The 19,708-nt window shown below is 44.0% G+C and overlaps 1 protein-coding gene and 1 pseudogene across 1 annotated transcript; both read left to right on the forward strand.

Moving 5' to 3' along the window:
* Window positions 1–2,099: 2,099 nt before the first annotated feature.
* LOC136496186 (synaptotagmin-5-like) lies at window positions 2,100–3,256 on the forward strand. The gene is made up of 6 exons (XM_066491876.1): window positions 2,100–2,106; window positions 2,166–2,290; window positions 2,594–2,695; window positions 2,782–2,856; window positions 2,942–3,021; window positions 3,106–3,256. The coding sequence occupies exons 1-6, from the start codon at window positions 2,100–2,102 to the stop codon at window positions 3,254–3,256; spliced, it is 540 nt and encodes a 179-aa protein (XP_066347973.1).
* An 872-nt stretch (window positions 3,257–4,128) lies between these two features.
* Window positions 4,129–17,499, forward strand: LOC136497731 (protein REDUCED CHLOROPLAST COVERAGE 3-like; annotated as a pseudogene).
* The last annotated feature ends 2,209 nt before the right edge of the window (window positions 17,500–19,708 follow it).

Genomic DNA, 19,708 nt, shown 5'->3' on the forward strand with positions numbered 1-19,708 from the left:
GTTTAGTACTGCGTATCATCCACAAACAGACGGTCAGACTGAACGTCTCAACCAATGCTTGGAAACATATCTTCGATGTTTTGTCAATGCCTGTCCTACCAAGTGGAAGAAATGGCTGTCATTAGCCGAGTTCTGGTATAATTCAAATTTTCACTCGGCATTGGGCAAAACTCCATTTGAGGTACTGTATGGCTATGCCCCAAGACACCTAGGCTTATCTGCTGAAATGGTTGGTGCTACTGTTCCTGATCTTAATGAATGGCTTTCAGAACGCTCCTTGATGCAAGATCTTGTCAGGCAGCATTTGCTTAGAGCTCAGGCAAGAATGAAGCAGCAATCTGACAAACACCGTTCTGAAAGATCCTTTGAGATTGGAGATTGGGTGTTCCTAAAATTGCAACCGTATGCTCAGGCATCTGTTTCCAAGCGGTCTAGTCAGAAGCTCGCATTCCGATTCTTTGGACCATACAGAGTTGAAGCCAAGATTGGCAATGTGGCGTACCGTCTGGCATTACCACCTTCATCTCAGATTCACCCAGTCTTCCATGTCTCGCAACTAAAGAAGTCCAATGGGAATGAGCCAGTCACATCTGAACCCCCTTCTTCTGATGTGCAGTTCCAGGTACCTGAAGCTGTATTGCAACGTCGGTGGACATCTGGTGATCATCCAGTTGAGCAAGTACTCATCAAGTGGTCAATGATGCCTGCAACTCTTGCTACCTGGAAACCTTATGAGCAGCTTCGGCTCCAATTTCCTCGCGCACCAGCCTGGGGACATGCTGGTTCTCAACAGGGAGGGAATGTTAACACTGTGCTGCCAAGTCAATCATCTGAAGAACCCCCGGTGTCCAGGCCCATTCGGAAGAAGAAGCCCAACCCTTTTGTTGCCGGCCCAGACTGGCTGTAATAGGACAATATTAAGAGGACAAAGGGCGAAGCAGACGGGGAGAAAACTCTGTAACCGAATTCTGAATTGTTCGTACTAAGCACTCATCGTTAATTCGTTCCTTCTCTAGCAAGTAGTTGCTTCTCTAGGATGCTAACAAATAATCCTAGCATCCCTGAAGTTCTCAAAACTCACTCTTGGTACTGTTGCACCACAGTTTACCGGTAGGTTTCTTCAAAGTTCAAACTCCTCCCTTCATTGATTTCCATAAGGTAGCCCAAGCATTTTCCATCACTGTCATACTTGTATTTGATTTACTTCTACATGATCGAACCAAAGTGTGAGATTTTTAATTTGAGACTATGCCACATCGGACTGCACCTCATGTTATAGAAGTCCACAGAGGACAGTACTGTGTATACTTTTATCTGATGACAATTACTACTGTATATTCCCCAGTTTTTGGATTATAAAAGTATAACTTCACAATTAGGGATGCATACATCCATTAAACTTCACAAACATCTAGATAGGCGCACACCAGGACTTCAACCCTGGTGCATGAGTCATGCACCCATGACACCACCACCATCACTGATGGTGCTTTTGCCCATGACACTAGGGCGTGTCCAAAGGCTAGCTACATAGTAGATGAGTCTGATGTGGAAGAGTGAAGAACATGAGAGATAATGCTTGCTAGCAAGTAGCAATGAACAAATAGCTAGGCTATTTCACTTAGATCATGGAGAGAAGAATGTTTGTGAGAGAAGAGATAGATGCTGGGTAATAATGAGAAGAGAGTATAAAATAGTATTTCTTACTTTCTCTTGCGTCCAATTGAGCTGGCTAGTGGCTACGTAGTAGGCTCCATTTTCGGACGACCTACATTTAACTGTTTAGTTGTTACTGAACTGTTATTCGATTTTCTGTGCTTTGAACAAAAGTGCATTCAAACAAGACACAACAGATCAAGCTATTGCATTTATACTCTAGTTTGCTGAAGTATTTGAAATAAAACAAGAATCAGAAGGGTTTGATGGTCCATTGTGTGAATATTCATAGTGTATAGTTACTTCTGCAACCCGTTCATTTTATAATGGCATAATGCAAAAGTAAATAGAAATAATATGTTGTGTTATGGTGAGTTTGCAGCAGTCTTCAATTTCGTGGTTTGTGTTATTTGATTTTCATTTTCTATCTAGCCTCATCAAAGATGTGGTGTAAGTTCCTCATTACCTGGTATGTTGCTAACCTGCAAGTTCTGCTGATTTTGGTGCAGGTATTTCCATCATTGAGATTACTAAGGAATCAGGAATTGTCATGGAGCTAGAGATGAATTGGGATGCCAATCCAAGTATCATACTTGCTGTAAAAACTAGACTTGGTGTCGCGCTTCCAATACAGGTGAGATATTTCACGGCTATGCCCGGGTCCTTTAATATAAATGCCACCATATGAGGATGCACTAAATGCATGAGTTATTCCTACCTCACACAGTTGACCATTATGGGTATCCAGTTGGAATAATTTGTTGGTCTTCATGTGCTTGTGCTAAGAAAGATGAAATTTGCATTACCGCTATTTTCTGGTTTACTCATAATGGTTTTTTTCCCACATTTGTGTATGGTATCACGAATAGAGTGATTGTGCATGTCAAAATTTGAAAGTGGATGCACCATAATCTGTGTGAGTGGTCTTGCCACATAGGTGAAGGACATTGGCTTTACAGGCGTCTTCCGCTTGATTTTCAAACCACTAGTTGAAGAGCTACCTTGCTTTGGAGCTGTTTGCTTTTCTCTACGACAGAAGGTTTCTTTTCTCCCTTTTTTCTCTGTTTTTTCTGACATGTGTTACCTTAATCTCATTTATTTTTCTCAAATCGTGTGGCATGTCAGAAAAAGCTGGATTTCAGACTGAAGGTCATTGGTGGCGAAATTTCTTCTGTACCTGGAATTTCAGATGCTCTTGAGGTTTGTCAGTACATTAATATTTGTAGCAGATAATTGGGTGTCGTGTTCCCTATACCTGAGATGGTGTAATTATCCTTTTGTGCAGGACACTATAAAAAATGCAATTGAAGATTCAATTACATGGCCAGTAAGGAAAGTCATTCCTATTATACCTGGGGATTACAGGTAATTTGATTCGTGGATCCTAATGTCATTCTAGCCTGTATTGTTAAATCACATAGGGAAGATCATAACTGATTATATATACAGTGATCTGGAACTGAAGCCTGTTGGTACCTTGGAAGTCAAGCTTGTGCAGGCAAGAGATTTGACAAACAAAGATCTGATAGGAAAATCGGATCCATTACCAGACAAAATGAAGAGAAGTAAAACAATTGTAAGTTTAGTTGCTTGTTTGTGAGCTCTGTCTTTGGGCTCATGCCATACGTCCATGTCTGTGACCCATGATCATCGTGGCACGTACTGGTACATGAACAGAACAGGCTGACGCTTCCTCGTTGGCATCTACCCCAACTGGCTGGCGCCAAAGTTACGCATCCTGTTCAGTTAACTGGCTCGTATCGTTGCTGGTTCGTGAAGAAGTACTGCTGGTTGGTTTGTGTGAGAGAAAAATACTATTCCGATTACCATAAACCACCGCCAAACGAACAGGCTGCGTCAGTACGGTCGTTTATGATAAGCCACAGCCAAACGAATAGACAAACGGTCCACAATCATACAATGCTTGCGATGCGCACTGACAATAGTCTCCCTCGACACTTGAATTTGTCCTTGCCCCGGGACTCCCCCCTGGCCGTCCGTCGAGTCGAGTTGCATGCCCCACCTCGTTTACGTGCACGAGTTGGTCGCGGAGCGAGCTGTCGTCCAGCTCCAGTACAGTACAACTGGTACGTGTTCGTCGCGAGCACCCGGCCTCGACGCGGACGTGAGATGTCGCGCTCACGTCTCCTGCCTCTTTCCGTCTCCGTTTCAGCTGCTACTGCTACTACCAGCGTTTTGTAATTGTGCGTACGTACGCACTGTGCCGTGAGGGCCGACGGGGGATCAAACCAACCTCAGCCGTCGATGAGGCCACGGCACAAAAAGCGTCCCGTGCAGTGCAGGGAGAGGGGCCACCCCTCCCCGTCGCGGTGGCTGGCAACGTGGAACCTCGCATCTGACGCTACCGGCGCGCCGTAACGAGAGGCCAGGATGGCGCGGAAATCCGTGTGTCTGGTGAGAGATCCCACGCCGGCCTCACATCCTATATCCTCTCCTCCCTCGCGCGCCCCCCTCCCTCCTCATTCCTTCTCTTCTCTTCTCGCTCGCCTCCTCTCCTCTGCTCTGCTCCGCCTCCTACTCTGCTGCTGCGGGAACTGCGGCGGCTTAAACCTTCGCGCCGCCGGCCGCCGGCGCTCCATTCGCGCCGCGCTTGAAGGCAATCGTCGTACGTCGCTGCTTGGGCGCGCGACGCAGCAGCCAGCTAGCCAATGGCCCCCAAGGCCGGCCGTGGCAAGGGCAGGGGCGGCGGCGGCAAAGGCGACAAGAGGAAGAAGGAAGAGAAAGGTATATATCCATATCTGCGTTCTGCGCGCGTACTCACTCCTCTGTCTTATGGCGAAGCCTTTGCTGTTCTATATACGCGCATGGTGCGGCGTCGCGAGCCCTTGCCATCGACGCAGCGCAGCGCGGCTGGTTGTTCTTGACAACATTGACGAGCATCGCATGATTCTAGTTTTCGCTCCTTTACATGTGAAAAGAAAAGAAGATTGCCGCGAGTCCTTTCTTCTTTATTCGCTGGCTTCCTCCGTACTGAACCAGGGGATTTCGTTCGTCTCTGATGAACGAACGACCCTGCCTTTTCCTTGGAGCTTCGTGTTCTTGCCATGATTACTCCCCCCTTGTCCTTGCTAGCTCCTCCATGAGCTCCTTTTATTCTCACATATATTCAGAATTCAGTTAGTACATAGGAGGGTAGTATTAAGCAGCTAGTACTACTAGGAGCCAGCTCTTTATTTTCTGTTGTGGACTTGTGAGTGCAACGTTCCCCGGCCGTGCGGTTGGGTCATGCGGTTTGCAAGAGCGGAGTGAATTGCGCTGCCGTCCCCCTCTTTCATGCGCGGTTGCTGTTGGGAGACACTGTTGCTCTCGTGCTCACCTAGTAGTTTTTAGAACACTGGTTGATAAAAAGCTTTGGTTTGTTTTCTTGTCCTCTGCAGTGGTGCCCAGCGTGGTGGACATCACGGTTGTCACCCCCTACGAATCCCAGGTGACACTCAAGGTATGTGCGCCCGGCCGGCCTTCTCCCACACTTGATTCAGCGCACACATAAAGCCACTTGAAATTCTTAAAAAGAACAGGGACAGGACAGAAGGGGGGGGGGGGGGGGGGGGGGGGAGGGGGAGAAAGAAGGATGAACAGTGCCTTGACATCTCTTTGAGAAAGTGCAGGGTGCCACTGCGAGCTGAACACACTTTGCATCAGTTTGCACACCATATAGGAGTAATACATTGTGTTGCACTGATGAGAAACAAAACAACCAAGAGTGTTGTGGACTTGATTGGTCAGAGAGATGAGTCTGTCCGCGCGCGTGTGTGTGCGAGCGCGCGTGTTAACGCCGTCTCCGCGTGTGTTTGTTCATGGTGTACTGATTTTTGTAGGGGATATCCACGGACCGTGCGCTGGACGTGCGGAAGCTGCTGGGGTCGAACGTGGAAACGTGTCACCTGACAAGCTATTCACTCTCCCATGTGGTAATGTTCGCCTATCACTCTCCCTTCAACTGCCTAGTACTAGCATACTTTCATTTTCAGACCAGAGAAAAAAAGGACCAGTACCTTCTCCAAATTCAACCTCAGGCACGGCACACAGCTCCCCCCAAAAATCATGTCCATTCGTTTACCTGGGGTCGGTAGTCCCTGGTAAAATTCACGTGCAAAGAGTACATTTTTTTGTACTAATAAGATACTGTTAGCAGCAATGGCTGAAAACTGAGTGAGTTGAATGGCGGTCTCGCATGGTCTGTGTTGCATTGCAGGCGCGCGGGCACCGGCTCGAGGACGGCGTGGAGATGGTGGCGCTCAAGCCCTGCGCGCTCCGGATCGTCGAAGGTATGTAGGTGGTGACAGAATCCGCACGCTACGTACCACGCACCATCACCGGTGTTTCTCGTTTTCTCCCTACTCTCTTTTGCTGCTGCGAGTATGCACCATGCATACCGGGGTCTGGGAGGGAGCCAGGGAAGGAGAGAGGTTCACACCAATCATCAGCCTGCGCTCCAGCCCCACAGTCCGAACGCGAGCGAGCTGGTAGCTGGGGGTATCGTATCGTAGAGGTGAGGTCCACCGGAGTGTCGCTCTAGTACGCGAAACAGCTTGGCGGATCGATCGGAGGGCAGAACGGACGGACGGCGCACTTGGCTGTGTCCAGGCAGGCAGGCGCACGTGCACAGTGCACCGCCTGTTGGTCTGTGATACTCCTACGACGTACAGGGTCGGACCCAGCACGAGGGCGGTCGTAATGGCAGCACGTTCGATTCGATCGCGTAGTGGTAGAACATGGTTTGCTAATTCAACACCCGGGAGCCCGGATGGAGAGGGAGGCGCATGGACGGCTGAAAAACCCTGAATTCATACTAGCCATACGACGCGTTCCAAACCCAGCGGTCGACAGCCGACAGGTCGAGCGCGGCGTTGGCCGTTGGGTGCGTGCGAGCTAACTTGGAACTTCACTTGGACTGGACGGACGGCTCGTGTGTTCATTCCCGTCAGTCAATGGTGGACAGCGAGACAACTAGCTAGGCTAGGCTAGTCTCTCTGCTCATCAGTGCGCCCCGTTGTTCCGGGCTCATATCTAGTGCCGCCGGCACCATCGTTCGTGCCGTGCCCGGTGCCCCTGACGTCTGCCGTCTCTCGAGCACACTGGCTGCGCGGACTGGCAGCTCCGGACGGCAGGGAGTCTGTGACGCTGCTGGTTTTCCGGTCCTGCCCTGTCGACCCGTGGTTGGGGTGGCGGCCGGCCGGCTGTGTTGCGTTGGTGCTGTGGCCACTGGCCACCAACCTTTTCCCGCACCGGTTTCGCCCGCGCGCGCTCCAAGCTTTTTACGGCCAACAAATGCCGGTCCTTTTCCGTGGCGCGTCATCGCGCGGATGCATGCATGGTTCCGCGGCGGGTTAGATGCCGGTCCTTTTACGTACGGCGGCGTGCGAGAATTTCCACGGAACGTGGCCGGCGCGGTTGCTCCATGTGTCTGGGAAAAATCCGAGGTGGGACGGGGCAGAGGAGACTCGCAGGTGCAGTGCCGGCCGGTGGTTGGTCGCGCGGGCTCTGGCTGAGGCTCCTGGTCCTAGCCGTCGCCATATGGTTCTGTCGTATCATTTCTTGGGGGAGAATTAGGAACAGGGTTTGACAGATCCGCATGGCTATTAACGTCTGGTTTTGAATGGCGACGCAGCCATGGCGGGGAAGGTGATTTTGCTGTTTGCCTATGTCTGACCGAGACATCGCCGTCAGTCATCACGCTCACTTAAAGATCAGCAGTACACTACTGCTAGTGCTTATGCTTTAGTCAGTGTAGTTTAATCCAGTGGAGCGGACCGGCGTGTGGAGTCGTCAAGTGCCAGGTAACATTTGGACGTGCTGGAAGGGCGGGGCGGGCGTTGCACCCGCCTCACTGATACCAAGCCAAATCCAGCTTTGGCACATCTTTCTTGACTGACAAGGCTGCTCACCGAGGGTTATGTCTGTGAACTGACGACTGCGAGGAGCGAGGTGTATTTTCCAAGAATGCATGTACAGTAACAATGAAAGTCAAGATGCCGTTGGAGCATTTGTTAGTAAGTTTAGGCTACCAACTGGTAATATATGAATGCACGAGGTAGATGGGAACGGGACCCCTGTCCCTGTCCAGCCACGACAATTCCAACGAAACTATGGCGCTCTCTACTCTAGTTGCAGTAGTTTGCTCAAGGGCGCCTAGTTCTTGTCCATTCTGCCTCCTACGGGAGTAGGGGACAAGCGACGCCTCTTGGAATATGCGGTGGGTGCTTTGGTTAACTCCACGGGTATTTTTAGGTGTTTAGACAATCAGACAGGCTGCAATGACATTACTATATACGACACCTGGAGCTGGTGCGTCACATGTCAAAGTCACACAAATGATCTGTGCTATTCCTACCTTCTATATATTGACTCGACCGGGAACGCCGTTACCGACTTACTGAGCGTGATGCAATTTTGGGTTTGTGCACTGTACAGGTCATCAATAGCCGTTCTGATTACTTGTATCAGACAGTGCTGTTTAAAGACCTAAATTTCTTGATAGAGCATTGGTTAGCTTCAGATTGTCAATATAATTTACCCATTATTCTAAAACCCTGAATTATGCATGGATACTTCAAGTACAGTTTTTTTTATTTAACTTGTCCGAAATAACTTTGTATGAGATCAGAGATGTGCTAACGATCATCCTTTCCAACAAGAAATGAAGTTGCGATCTCATGGGCTCTAAATGCAGGTTTGGGTCCCAACTAAAGGCCCAAACCTCAGCATTGCACAACCACCACCCAATTGGGCCTGTCGATTCTAATTGAGCCCAACGGCTTGTTTGCAGAGGAGTACGCGACGGTGGAGCAGGCGGAGGCGCACGTCCGCCGGCTGCTGGACATCCTCGCCTGCACCACCGCGTTCGCCAAGCCCCGGGACGGCGCCGCCAAGCACAAGTCGTCCAAGCACGGGCGCCCGGCGACACCGCCCTCCCCTCCCGCACCCGCCTCGACCGGGACCCATGGCGTCGTCAGCGGCGAGGCCGCGCCGCCGATATCGGAGGCGCACGACATGGCCGCCATCCGGCCGCCGCCGAAGCTGGGGGAGTTCTACGACTTCTTCTCCTTCGCGCATCTCACCCCGCCCGTCCACTGTGAGGATCCTCCCCTACTACGCCCATGAAGCATTCCGTTTCCGCATTGCTGGTTTGTGCTGTCTTATTCTGACGCGAGGTGCGTGCGTCGTTTCTGCAGTTATCAGGAGGAAGGAGGCGAATGGCGCTTCCCAGGAAGGCGATTACTTCGAAATCGAGGTGAGTTCTCAAGCACACACTTGAATGCACTAGCAAAATTGGAGTTCGTTCGCATTGGTGCAGTAGCTATTCAATTTGATCTGCACTTTTGAGTTGAATTGCAACCGTGCAATAGCCAATTTAGGCGTGTGGGTATGAGCATACGCCTAATGAAGGAGTTCATCTGTGCCCAGGTGAAGGTTTGCAACGGGAAGCTTCTGCACATAGTTGCTTCAGTAAAGGGTTTTTACTTGGCAGGGAAGCCACACAACGTTAGCCACTCCCTGGTGGACCTGCTGCAACAGCTCAGCAATGCGTTTGCTAACGTTAGTTACCTTGAATCTTAAATCTTCATTATCTTCTGTGCTTAGCTCTCTTACTTCATGTTTTTATCTGTCCTGGTAAATTATGTGACTGGCAGTTATTCAATTTCCACAGGCATATGAGGCTTTGATGAAAGCTTTTGTGGATCACAACAAGGTTATAATAGTGAATATGCTTTCCCATTGTTTTTAGTTTCTTGTACTGATTATTGAATTGAATGTAGTTCAAAAACTTTTGGTGAGAATAACCTTTTATGCATCTGCAGTTTGGGAATTTGCCATATGGATTCCGTGCAAACACATGGCTTATTCCTCCAATATATGTTGACTCTGCCACAAAGTGCCCAGCACTGCCAGTAGAGGATGAGAAATGGGGTGGAAATGGGGGTGGCTGTGGACGTGATGGAAAATATGACCGCAGACGGTGGTCAAGAGACTTTTCTGTTTTGGCTAGAATGCCATGCAAAACTGAGGAAGAACGGGTGATTAGAGACCGGAAAGCTTTTCTTTTACACAATCTGTTTGTAGATACAGCAATTTTTAGAGCTGCATCAACAATAAGGCGACTCATTGATCAGTCTATGAACTCAATGGGTCCACGTAGTGGTATGCATGGTTCAAACGTATTTGAGGAACGTATCGGTGACATGAATATAATGGTGAAGAAGGATGTGGCTGATGCTAGTTCAAAGGTGGAGGACAAGGTTGATGGCGTTGCCTTCTGTCAAACGGGTGCTATGGATATTGCACAAAGGAATCTTCTGAAAGGTTTAACTTCTGATGAAAATGTTGTTGTTAAGGTGATGCCTTGCACTTTCCACTTTTACCCTTTCTCATTTTAGGGGATTAAAATCAAAATCCAATATCTGTCATATATTTCCACCCAGGATTCTTCGACACTCGGGGTGGTGATTGTCAAGCATTGTGGATATACAGGCAATTGTTAAGGTTTCTGGACGTGCAAAGGACAGTAATGATGTTAAACAATCAAATGACATCTCTCATAATTTTGATGGAATGCTGAACATTGATGTACATGACCATCCTGGATGGAGGTTCTAACGCCTTGAATGTTAACAGGTTTGATGTGTACTCTCATGTAATTTTACTTGCTTAGTAATGGCTTCTGTGATCTTGATTGCTCATCCCTAGAGAAAAATGTTGCTTTAATACACATTAAGTTTTCTCACCGAAATACTCAACATCAATCTATTAACAACACCTTTTCCCTTTTTTTCTTTTTCCAGTCTAAGGATACCACTCCCGAGAGTTATCCATCCAGAAACTGTTGTTGGTAATCAGCACCCGTAGCCCAAAGTCACATGCTAGTAACCCCGCAAGGAAACTGGCACGTAAAATACTCGAGGACAGCTTGATAAAGCTGGATAGCATGCCTAGCATAAATTCTAGGATTATCAGATGGGAACTTGGGTCCTCCTGGCTGCAACAGTTGCAGAAAAAGGATTCTCCAGCGTCTGAGAATGGTAAGGGAAATGCAACAAAGGCTGACAAAGAACCAGCTGTCAAAGGTCTTGGAAAGCATTTTGAACAATTAAGGAAAATTAAAAAGAAAGAATGCAACATAGAAGGCTCCAGTTCTGAGAAGGAAGAATGCAACAGTAACTGCTCGTCAATGAATGGTACGCAAGTATCAGATATAGCTGTTGATGAAACGAATAAGGGGGCTGATATAAGCGAGTTAATGTCAGAGGATGCTTTCTCTCGCTTGAAGAGTTTGGGAGCTGGCCTTCATGAAAAGGTGGTTTTATTACGCAATTTCACTCTCTTAGAAATTTTGTTTTAATATGGTTAGAAGTACACTTCTGATTGGCTTGTAAATTCTCTCTTAACAATGCTTGTACATTATTTCTATTATACTATTATTAATATCTAGAACAATAGGGGCCTCCCATACTGTAGTTCTTTAAAAAGAAGCAAGTTCACAGAGTTATTTTAGAATTTTGAAAACCATTTCATTAATTTGAAAGCCAGTTATTTTAGAACATTCAAACACAATCAATGATATGTTCTGACATGAAAAGTTTATTAATGTTTTGATGAGGTTTTTAATGCAAATTCACTTTCGGTCAACATAGCAAGCAATTTATTCAACAACTTTTTTCCTTTTATAGGAAGTCTTGTGTTAAAGTCTGTGATGTAGGAATAGAAGAGCTCACCAAGAACATGTTGGTTAACCTTTGTTATTTCGTTTCCTCATTTTATCATTTCTTGATCCAGTCCCTCGATGAGCTCACAAAGATGGCCCATAATTTCTATGATGATACTGCACTCCCAAAGCTGGTAAGCCTTGTCTTTGGAATCTGGTAACTTTCTTTAAAGTTTTGACTCACTTGTAGCAACATCACTACTTCAGTTATCTTGTCCTGATTTATTCTTTAATTACCCTATAAAAAACTCTTGTTATGGTACTGGATGTTGAGTTAGTTTACTCAATATTTTTTAGAGTAATCATTGGTCAGCATGAATCTTGGGATGTTTTATTCCTGTAGTGCTTAATTCATTTTTTCCTTGGAATGCATTTCGCACAGGTGGCTGATTTTGCATCCCTTGAGCTTTCTCCTGTGGATGGAAGAACCATGACCGATTTCATGCATACAAGGGGACTTAATATGTCCTCTTTAGGCCGTGTGGTGGGTGTAAATTTTATGCTTAAATGTTTTCCCCACTATATTTGGACAAAGTCGCATAATAATCTGACATTGTTTCTTTAAATTAATCAGGTAGAGCTAGCAGAGAAGCTCCCACACATCCAGTCTATATGCATTCATGAAATGGTTATAAGATCCTTTAAGCACATCATCCGAGCTGTTATTGCTGCTGTTGATGACATGCAAAATATGTCTGCAGCTATAGCTGAAACTCTAAACATGTTACTTGGATCTCCCAGACTTGAAAATGGTGCTGACACAGATGCCCATATTGAAAATAATTTGCGATTGAAATGGGTAGAGAGCTTCCTTTCAAAAAGATTCTGCTGGAAACTGAAAGATGAATTTGCACACTTACGGAAATTTATAATTCTGAGAGGGCTTTGCAGCAAGGTATGGGTAGTGTAGTGAATTATGGGAACATTCATAGTCTCTATTCCAAACAGGCATACTAATATGGTTTGTTGCTCAGGTTGGACTGGAGTTAGTTGCAAGAGATTATGATATGAATAGCCCTAACCCATTCGACAAATCTGACATTGTCAGCATTGTTCCTGTATGCAAGGTAGTACATTACTAAAACTTAGGAAACTCCTTATTGTCTGTCTCTCGGATAAATTATTGATTCCATTGCTTATTTGTTGTGTTCTGTTTCAGCATGTGGTCTGCTCATCTATTGATGGCCGAAACTTGCTGGAATCATCGAAGATGGCACTGGATAAAGGAAAATTAGATGATGCTGTGAACTATGGAACAAAGGTGCATATGGTCAACTTTTGTGTCTTTTTCATTATTAACTGCTGGCTAAAATTATGTCCACATTTTGTTTAGCGTAATTATTTATTTATTTATTTACTAAATAAGTTTGTGTGTTTTTTCCTTACTGAAGGCATTGTCCAAAATTATAGCTGTTTGTGGTCCATACCATCGACTGACAGCTAATGCATACAGCCTTCTTGCTGTGGTGCTTTATCATACTGGAGATTTTAATCAGGTACTTCAAAGAATTTGGTGAAGGTTCACTGTATTCTATCCAATGGATGTGCAAGTTTACTTAAACCAGTTTTTGCTATAAAAAAAACTCAATAGTACTATCAAAGTATGAATACATCAAGCTGTGAAGTTTGTTGTTGATAGCAGTTCCATCAATCAAACTAGCAGTTGTTTTCTTCACAACATTGTGACCTGTCTAATCGCCTTATGTGGCAATCTTAGATTCTCATTACTTGTTATTTTTTGGTAGGCAACTGTATATCAACAGAAGGCACTTGATATCAATGAAAGGGAGCTTGGTCTTGATCATCCGGAAACTATGAAGAGTTATGGGGATTTATCTGTCTTCTACTACCGCCTTCAACACATTGAAATGGCTCTAAAGTAAGTGTGGTGCTAGTTTATATCTAGCCATCATATGTGTTAAGCAAGCATACATACTGAAATGAGCCTCTGCAGCTTTGTCCTATGGCATGTGACTGGTGCTTGACTACTTGTGTCTATACATGTAAAAAGAGATTCTGTGGAGACCGTGTTTGCTAGATAACTTTCAAGTTTTGACTATCACACTTGTAATCCAACTTCTATCATTTGTGTTCTATATAGATTTCTTCTGTACCTAATTGTGTCTTAACCCTGAAGGTATGTCAACCGCGCGCTATATCTGCTTCAGTTTTCGTGTGGGCTTTCACACCCGAATTCAGCTGCCACCTACATAAATGTGGCTATGATGGAAGAAGGCATGGGAAATGTTCATGTTGCTCTTCGATACTTGCATGAAGCCCTGAAGTGCAACAAGAGGTTGCTAGGAGCTGATCACATCCAGGTAAAAGAAGCTATTCTTTATTTTCCAATGTGTTGTAGGATAGTAGCCATTTGAATTATCTTTGCACACTAAAGAACTTCTAAGGTGTAAATTTGGGCATTCCATGCTTACATATTTCCATGAACCTGTCAAAAGGATTTCACATAGAATAGTGACCAGGGTTTCTCATGGAAATGGTCAATGTACATCAAAGTCCAATCTTTACTCAAACAACTGTTCGATATATGTAGTAATGTGTCTAAACTACATTACTAGAAGAAATCTACCACTTTAATATTTCTCTTCATCCAGAATTGCATAACAGTGCTTGAATGGATGTCTTATATAACAATACATATATACAACACCTCTGGTATATTAGGATTATCACTAATAGGCATACAGTTGATGCACAATCTAACTTTGTTATAGCTCTCACCTCATAGCAACCAGCACACCCACACCCGATGTCTATATTCCTCAACCTCAAAGGTCATGTCTCAGTTACAAATATGTTCATGTTTCTCGATATAAAAATCTAGTATTCTGTGTCCCAGGTTTCGAAACTATATTTATTGCTTACATTGTTCTGGTTGCTATTCGTCAATGAAGTATTGTATTGTTGTATCAGTTTTTTTTGTAAGTTATTACTGTTAATGTATGGTTCAGTGAAATATATTATAAGCATACAATCCTTGTCATAGAGCATGCAGCACATCTGAGTTATAATTCATTGAATAATATGATAAAGAATTAGGTCCTGTGATTTAATTACTTACTATGAACTAACAAGCATTTTTTCAATCAATCAGACTGCTGCAAGCTACCATGCCATAGCCATAGCCCTTTCAATGATGGACGCGTACTCCCTAAGCGTGCAACATGAACAAACAACCTTGCAGATACTTCAGGAGAAACTAGGGCAAGATGACCTCCGAACTCAGGTTCTTTTTCTCAGAGCATACAAAAATATTGGATATATACTCCGATGTTCTCTTGAATTAACACATTATTTTTTGCGGCAGGATGCTGCTGCATGGCTAGAATATTTTGAGTCTAAAGCATTAGAACAACAAGAGGCCGCTCGAAGAGGCATGCCAAAACCTGATTCATCTATTGCAAGTAAAGGACATCTTAGGTATGAACTACGAATAATCTGAGAAGTTTCATTTCTAAAATATTTAAATTTAGATTGAAACATCTATATTTCCAGTGTATCAGATCTTCTTGACTTCATAAGCCCAGACCAGGAAAGAAAAGAAAGGGATATGCAAAGGAAGTGCAGGCGTGCAAAGGTGAATACATCTTTTTTTTTCTATTTTTTTTTGTCTCGAACAATGCAGATGAGCTGTATCTTTGTATAAAAAAAATAGAAGAACCAGTCCCTTACAAGCAACCACTCTGACTCAGCAGAGGGTTGCGGTACAGTACATAACAAAATAAAGTATATGATATATGACAACAGGGTTGGAACTATTATTCTCATGCTGGGTGTGTGTAGTAGTAGGGGAGGGGTGGTGGGCTGGTGGCTGTGGGTTCAAACTTCCTTTCTCCTTTTTGAAAGAAAAGGTTATGCATTCTCATGTTATAATCCATGAAGCACTGAGGGCCAAATTTTGTTATCCATTTCTTCTTTCTTGTGTAAACTCTTACTTAAAGGTGCTGCTGTTGCCCAAAGCGTTATGTGAGCCTCTTATTTTCACCTGTTGCCTCTTGCTTTCCTTTTCATGACATATAGTATTTAATTGCAGAATAATATCAGAGCTCATCATGGTGAATCAGTTGAAGAGAAGGAGAATTTCCAGCATGACTCAGGATCTCCTCTTGAAGCAAGCAAAGATGGTTTTCAAGAAGAAAAACTGGATGTGCATCCTCCTGCTGTATTAGAAGAAAATTATGCTGCCCAATGACGAGCAGAAGCAATGTGATGTTCTATCACCAGAAGAATATTCATATGAAGGGTGGCAAGCAGCTAGTATGAGAGGAAGATCCGCAAATGTAAGGAAGAAAAGCAGTCTCAGGAAACCAGCTCTTATGAAATTAATGGTTGATCGTTTTGAAGATGGTCATACAGGTTCTGTGTATAAGACTGGTTTACAGCCTCAAACAAAAGGAGACAAAGAAAATTCTTTAAGTGCTCCTAGCCAGCTTTCATTTGGTAGTTTTTTAAAAACCGACAAGTTGAATGGGGATCCCAGCATTGCTGAAGATAAGTCTTGCAATGGTAGCAGCTAAACCAGAACAACATACAAAGCCAACAGGAATTAACAGGCCAACCAGCATTGCTTCCAAGTTTATATCATACAAAGATGTGGCTGTTTCGCCCCCTGGCACAGTATTGAAACCAACTTTGGAGAAGAAGGAAGCAAAGGAGAAGGATAGTAGTGGACGTGATATTGATCTAACACTGTCATCCGAGGAAGAAGATCGAAAGTTTACAGAAAAAGAGAAAGAAAAGCCAAGTGAGGACAGTAGCAAAGAGGTTCTTTCAAGTCAGCAAGACTTAGAGAGTCATGTAGAAATAGCTCCTGACAGCAACAGTGATGAAGGCCCATCTGCATCTAAGAAAGCATCTGGAAGCAAACTGTCAGCTTCAGCTCCTCCATTCAATCCAGGATCACTGTTATCAATGTCCCACCCATACAGCACGGTGGCAATATATGATGCCAGTGCTGTTCTTCAGGCAATACCAAGTCAAGCAATGGAGATTCTCCCTCATGCCATTGATACTAGAGTGCCTCGTGGTCCTCGGTCCACCTTGTACTATCGTACTGGGCATTCCTTCCAAAGGAAACAAGGTTACACGCACAGCCAGAGCACTATTGTAAGGGGTAGCTACTCCCCCACAACCATGAATCCTCATGCTGCTGAATTTGTGCCTGGAAAAACTTCGCAACAGTCCGATGTGGCTGACAGAGAACCCAGTAGTCCTGCTAATCCTGTGACCAATTCTGATGTGGATGTTGTACCACAGACCACAGATGAAGTAAAGGCTGAAACGCCTGCTGCAGAAAAGGCAGGTCAAGTTGAGAAAGTCGTTTCAAGTAAAGGAAAGGAAAACAGAGGGAAAGACATCGTGAGAAATTCATACAAAACAGAACTTGCAAGGCAAATTTTGCTCAGTTTCATTGTGAAGTCAGTGCATGACAGTTTAGGTTCCGCCGAAGCTGAACCAGAGAGGAAGCCAAGTGGATCAGATGAAGCTAGTAATGAACAGAGTAGCAACTTAGGCAAGAATGCTTCTGGTCGCAAAGATTCAGATAAACAAGCGAAAGCCACGGAGGTTCCTAAGGGTCTGAAGGATACAGAGGGATTTACAGTCGTTTCAAAACGTCGAAGGCGGCCACAGCCATTCATGAACCCCATAAATGGCCTCTATTCTCAGCCGTCTATTACCTCTGTCAGTTAAGGTCATTGCATTTTCAAACATCTGCAATATTTTGGAAGATGGATCTTTTGCCTTTGCTTAGAGGGTTGGTAGCAGAATTTTGCCCTATCCAAGTGAGCAGCGAGCATGTAGTCAAATTGTACAAAATTTTCCTGGATACCCTTTGTAATAAAAAAAACTGCTGTAATCTGCAGTAGCTGTAGGGCTGAATAAAATGTTCCTTTGTATGTTATATAGGACAGAACCATAGGAAATAGCAGATGTTAAGTCAATCCAATATTCCAGTAGAGGTTCTCTTATGCCCTCTAGTGTTTATGCAGTTTTCTCAAGTTGTCATGGGGATTTATCATTGCAATTTGCAAATACTGTCAAAGCAGAAGAAACTGAATCTGCTAGGCGCCAAGAGCTTTCAAATCTTGTTCTTGAAGGCATGTCTTTTATGGCTTCTTTCCCTTGTGCCCATACTAAAAACTGCTCAGTGTGGTCATTGGATGCCTTGTCAGAGGATCAGCAGCACTTCACTGTGCCCGTGTTTAGGGCGCGTTTAGTTGCCGAATTTTTTTGGTTTTGGCTACTGTAGCACATTCGTTTGTATTTGGCAATTAGTGTCTAATTATGGACTAATTAGGTTCGAAAGTTTCGTCTCGCGATTTCTCATCTAACTGTGCAATTAGTTTTGTTTTTCGTCTACATTTATTACTCCATGCACGTGCCGCAAGATTCGATGGGACATTTTGGGGTAAAAATTCTTTGGAAGGGCCTTAGTTCAAAAAAAAACTTCCCAAAGAGTGCTACAGTAGCAATCACATCGAATCTTGCGATCCGTGCATGGAGCATTAAATGTAGACGAAAAAAACTAATTGCACAGTTTGGTTGGAAATCGCGAGACGAACGTTTTGAGCCTAATTAGTCCATGATTAAACACTAATTGTCAAATAAAAACGAAAGTGCTACAGTAGCCAAAATCCAACTTTCCCCCAACTAATTGCAGCTGCAGCAAACCAGATCACCAAACCACTGTGGGCAGGCGTGAACTGGGCCTTGTTTAGATTGGGGTTAGGAATCGGTATTTGACACTGTAGCACTCTCGTTTGTATTTGACAATTATTGTCCAATCATGGCCTAACTAGGCACAAAAGATTCGTCTCGTAATTTACAATCAAACTATATAATTAGTTATTTTTTTATCTACATTTAATACTCCATACATATGTCCAAAGATTTAATGTGACGAAGAGAGAGTGAAAAAACTTACAATCTAAACAAGGCCCTGGTCGGCGGTTTTAAGCTGTTGCAGCTATACTGTAGGAGACCAGGAGTAGCCTGGTACTGTAGCGTAGCTGCTGAGACCACACAAAGTTGAATCAACTACAAACTTTCACTGCTGGGAGTTCTTTTGCGCTTAAATTTGAAACCGGCTCAGTGTGTTTATTGCATGCGGTATCCACTGCCGGAACTTCTTGAGTTTGCCGAGTGCCCGAAACACTCAGCAAAAGACATAAAATACTCGGCAAATGGTTCGTCGAGTGTAACACTCGACGAACAGCACTCGTCATAAATAGTGACGGCAAAGCCAACTCTGCCGAGTGTCGCCTTTGCCGAGTGCCCGACACTCGGCAAAGTTGAAACAAAAAAAAAACCCGAAAAAAATGAAAATTTTTACCCAAAAGAAATGGATTTTTTTTTTATTGATGGAGGCCCCCACCGGCCAGCGCCCACCCATCTCCGATATTTTTCGCGTGAATTTCATGGCTACGCGGCCAACGCGATTTGAACCCGAGAACTCCCGCTCTGCACGTACCTGCTCTATCACTACACCACACTCTCACTTGTGTCTGGATTCCGTTTTAGTTCCTAATATATTATACTAAACTGAGTGTAAATTGCATGTTTGAGGCCCTAAACGAATTCAAATAAAAAAGTTGTAAACTACAAAGTTTTATAACTTTTCGAGATCTACGCTTTTAGTTTAGGAAGTTTTTCCATCCGAGGTCGTTTACAAAATTTGAATTTTAAAATTTTGAAATTCAAACACAGTTTTGCATGACAAGATGTTTTCAAATCAAAAAGTTGTCAACTACAATGTTTCATAACTTTTCGAGATCTACAGAGTTTATTTTGGTTATTTTTTTCATCCGAGGTCGTTTGAAAAGTTCGAATTTTAAAATTTTGAAATTCAAACGCCGTTTTGCATGACAAGATGTTTTCAAATCAAAAAGTTGTCAACTACAATGTTTCATAATTTTTCGAGATCTACAGAGTTTATTTTGGTTGTTTTTTCATCCGAGGTCGTTTGAAAAGTTCGAAATTTTAAAATTTTGAAATTCAAACGCAGTTTTGCATGACAAGATGTTTTCAAATAAAAAAGTTGCCAATTACAAAGTTTCATAACTTTTCGAGATCTACAAAGTTTATTTTGGTTGTTTGGTCATCTGTTCATCCGACATGGTCTGTTCTAACATTATTCACAAATCTTATATATCTCTCTTGTAGTTTCATAAACTACCAAGAGAGATATGTTAGATTTGTGAACAAATTTATTTTCACTTTGTCGTATGAAGAAAAGACCAAAACAAACATTGTACATCTTGATGAGTTATACAACTTTATAGTTGAAAACTTTTTCATTTGAATTAATTT

This window comes from Miscanthus floridulus, chromosome 12 (genome assembly GCF_019320115.1).
Source record: "Miscanthus floridulus cultivar M001 chromosome 12, ASM1932011v1, whole genome shotgun sequence".
Classification (NCBI taxonomy): Eukaryota; Viridiplantae; Streptophyta; class Magnoliopsida; order Poales; family Poaceae; genus Miscanthus; species Miscanthus floridulus.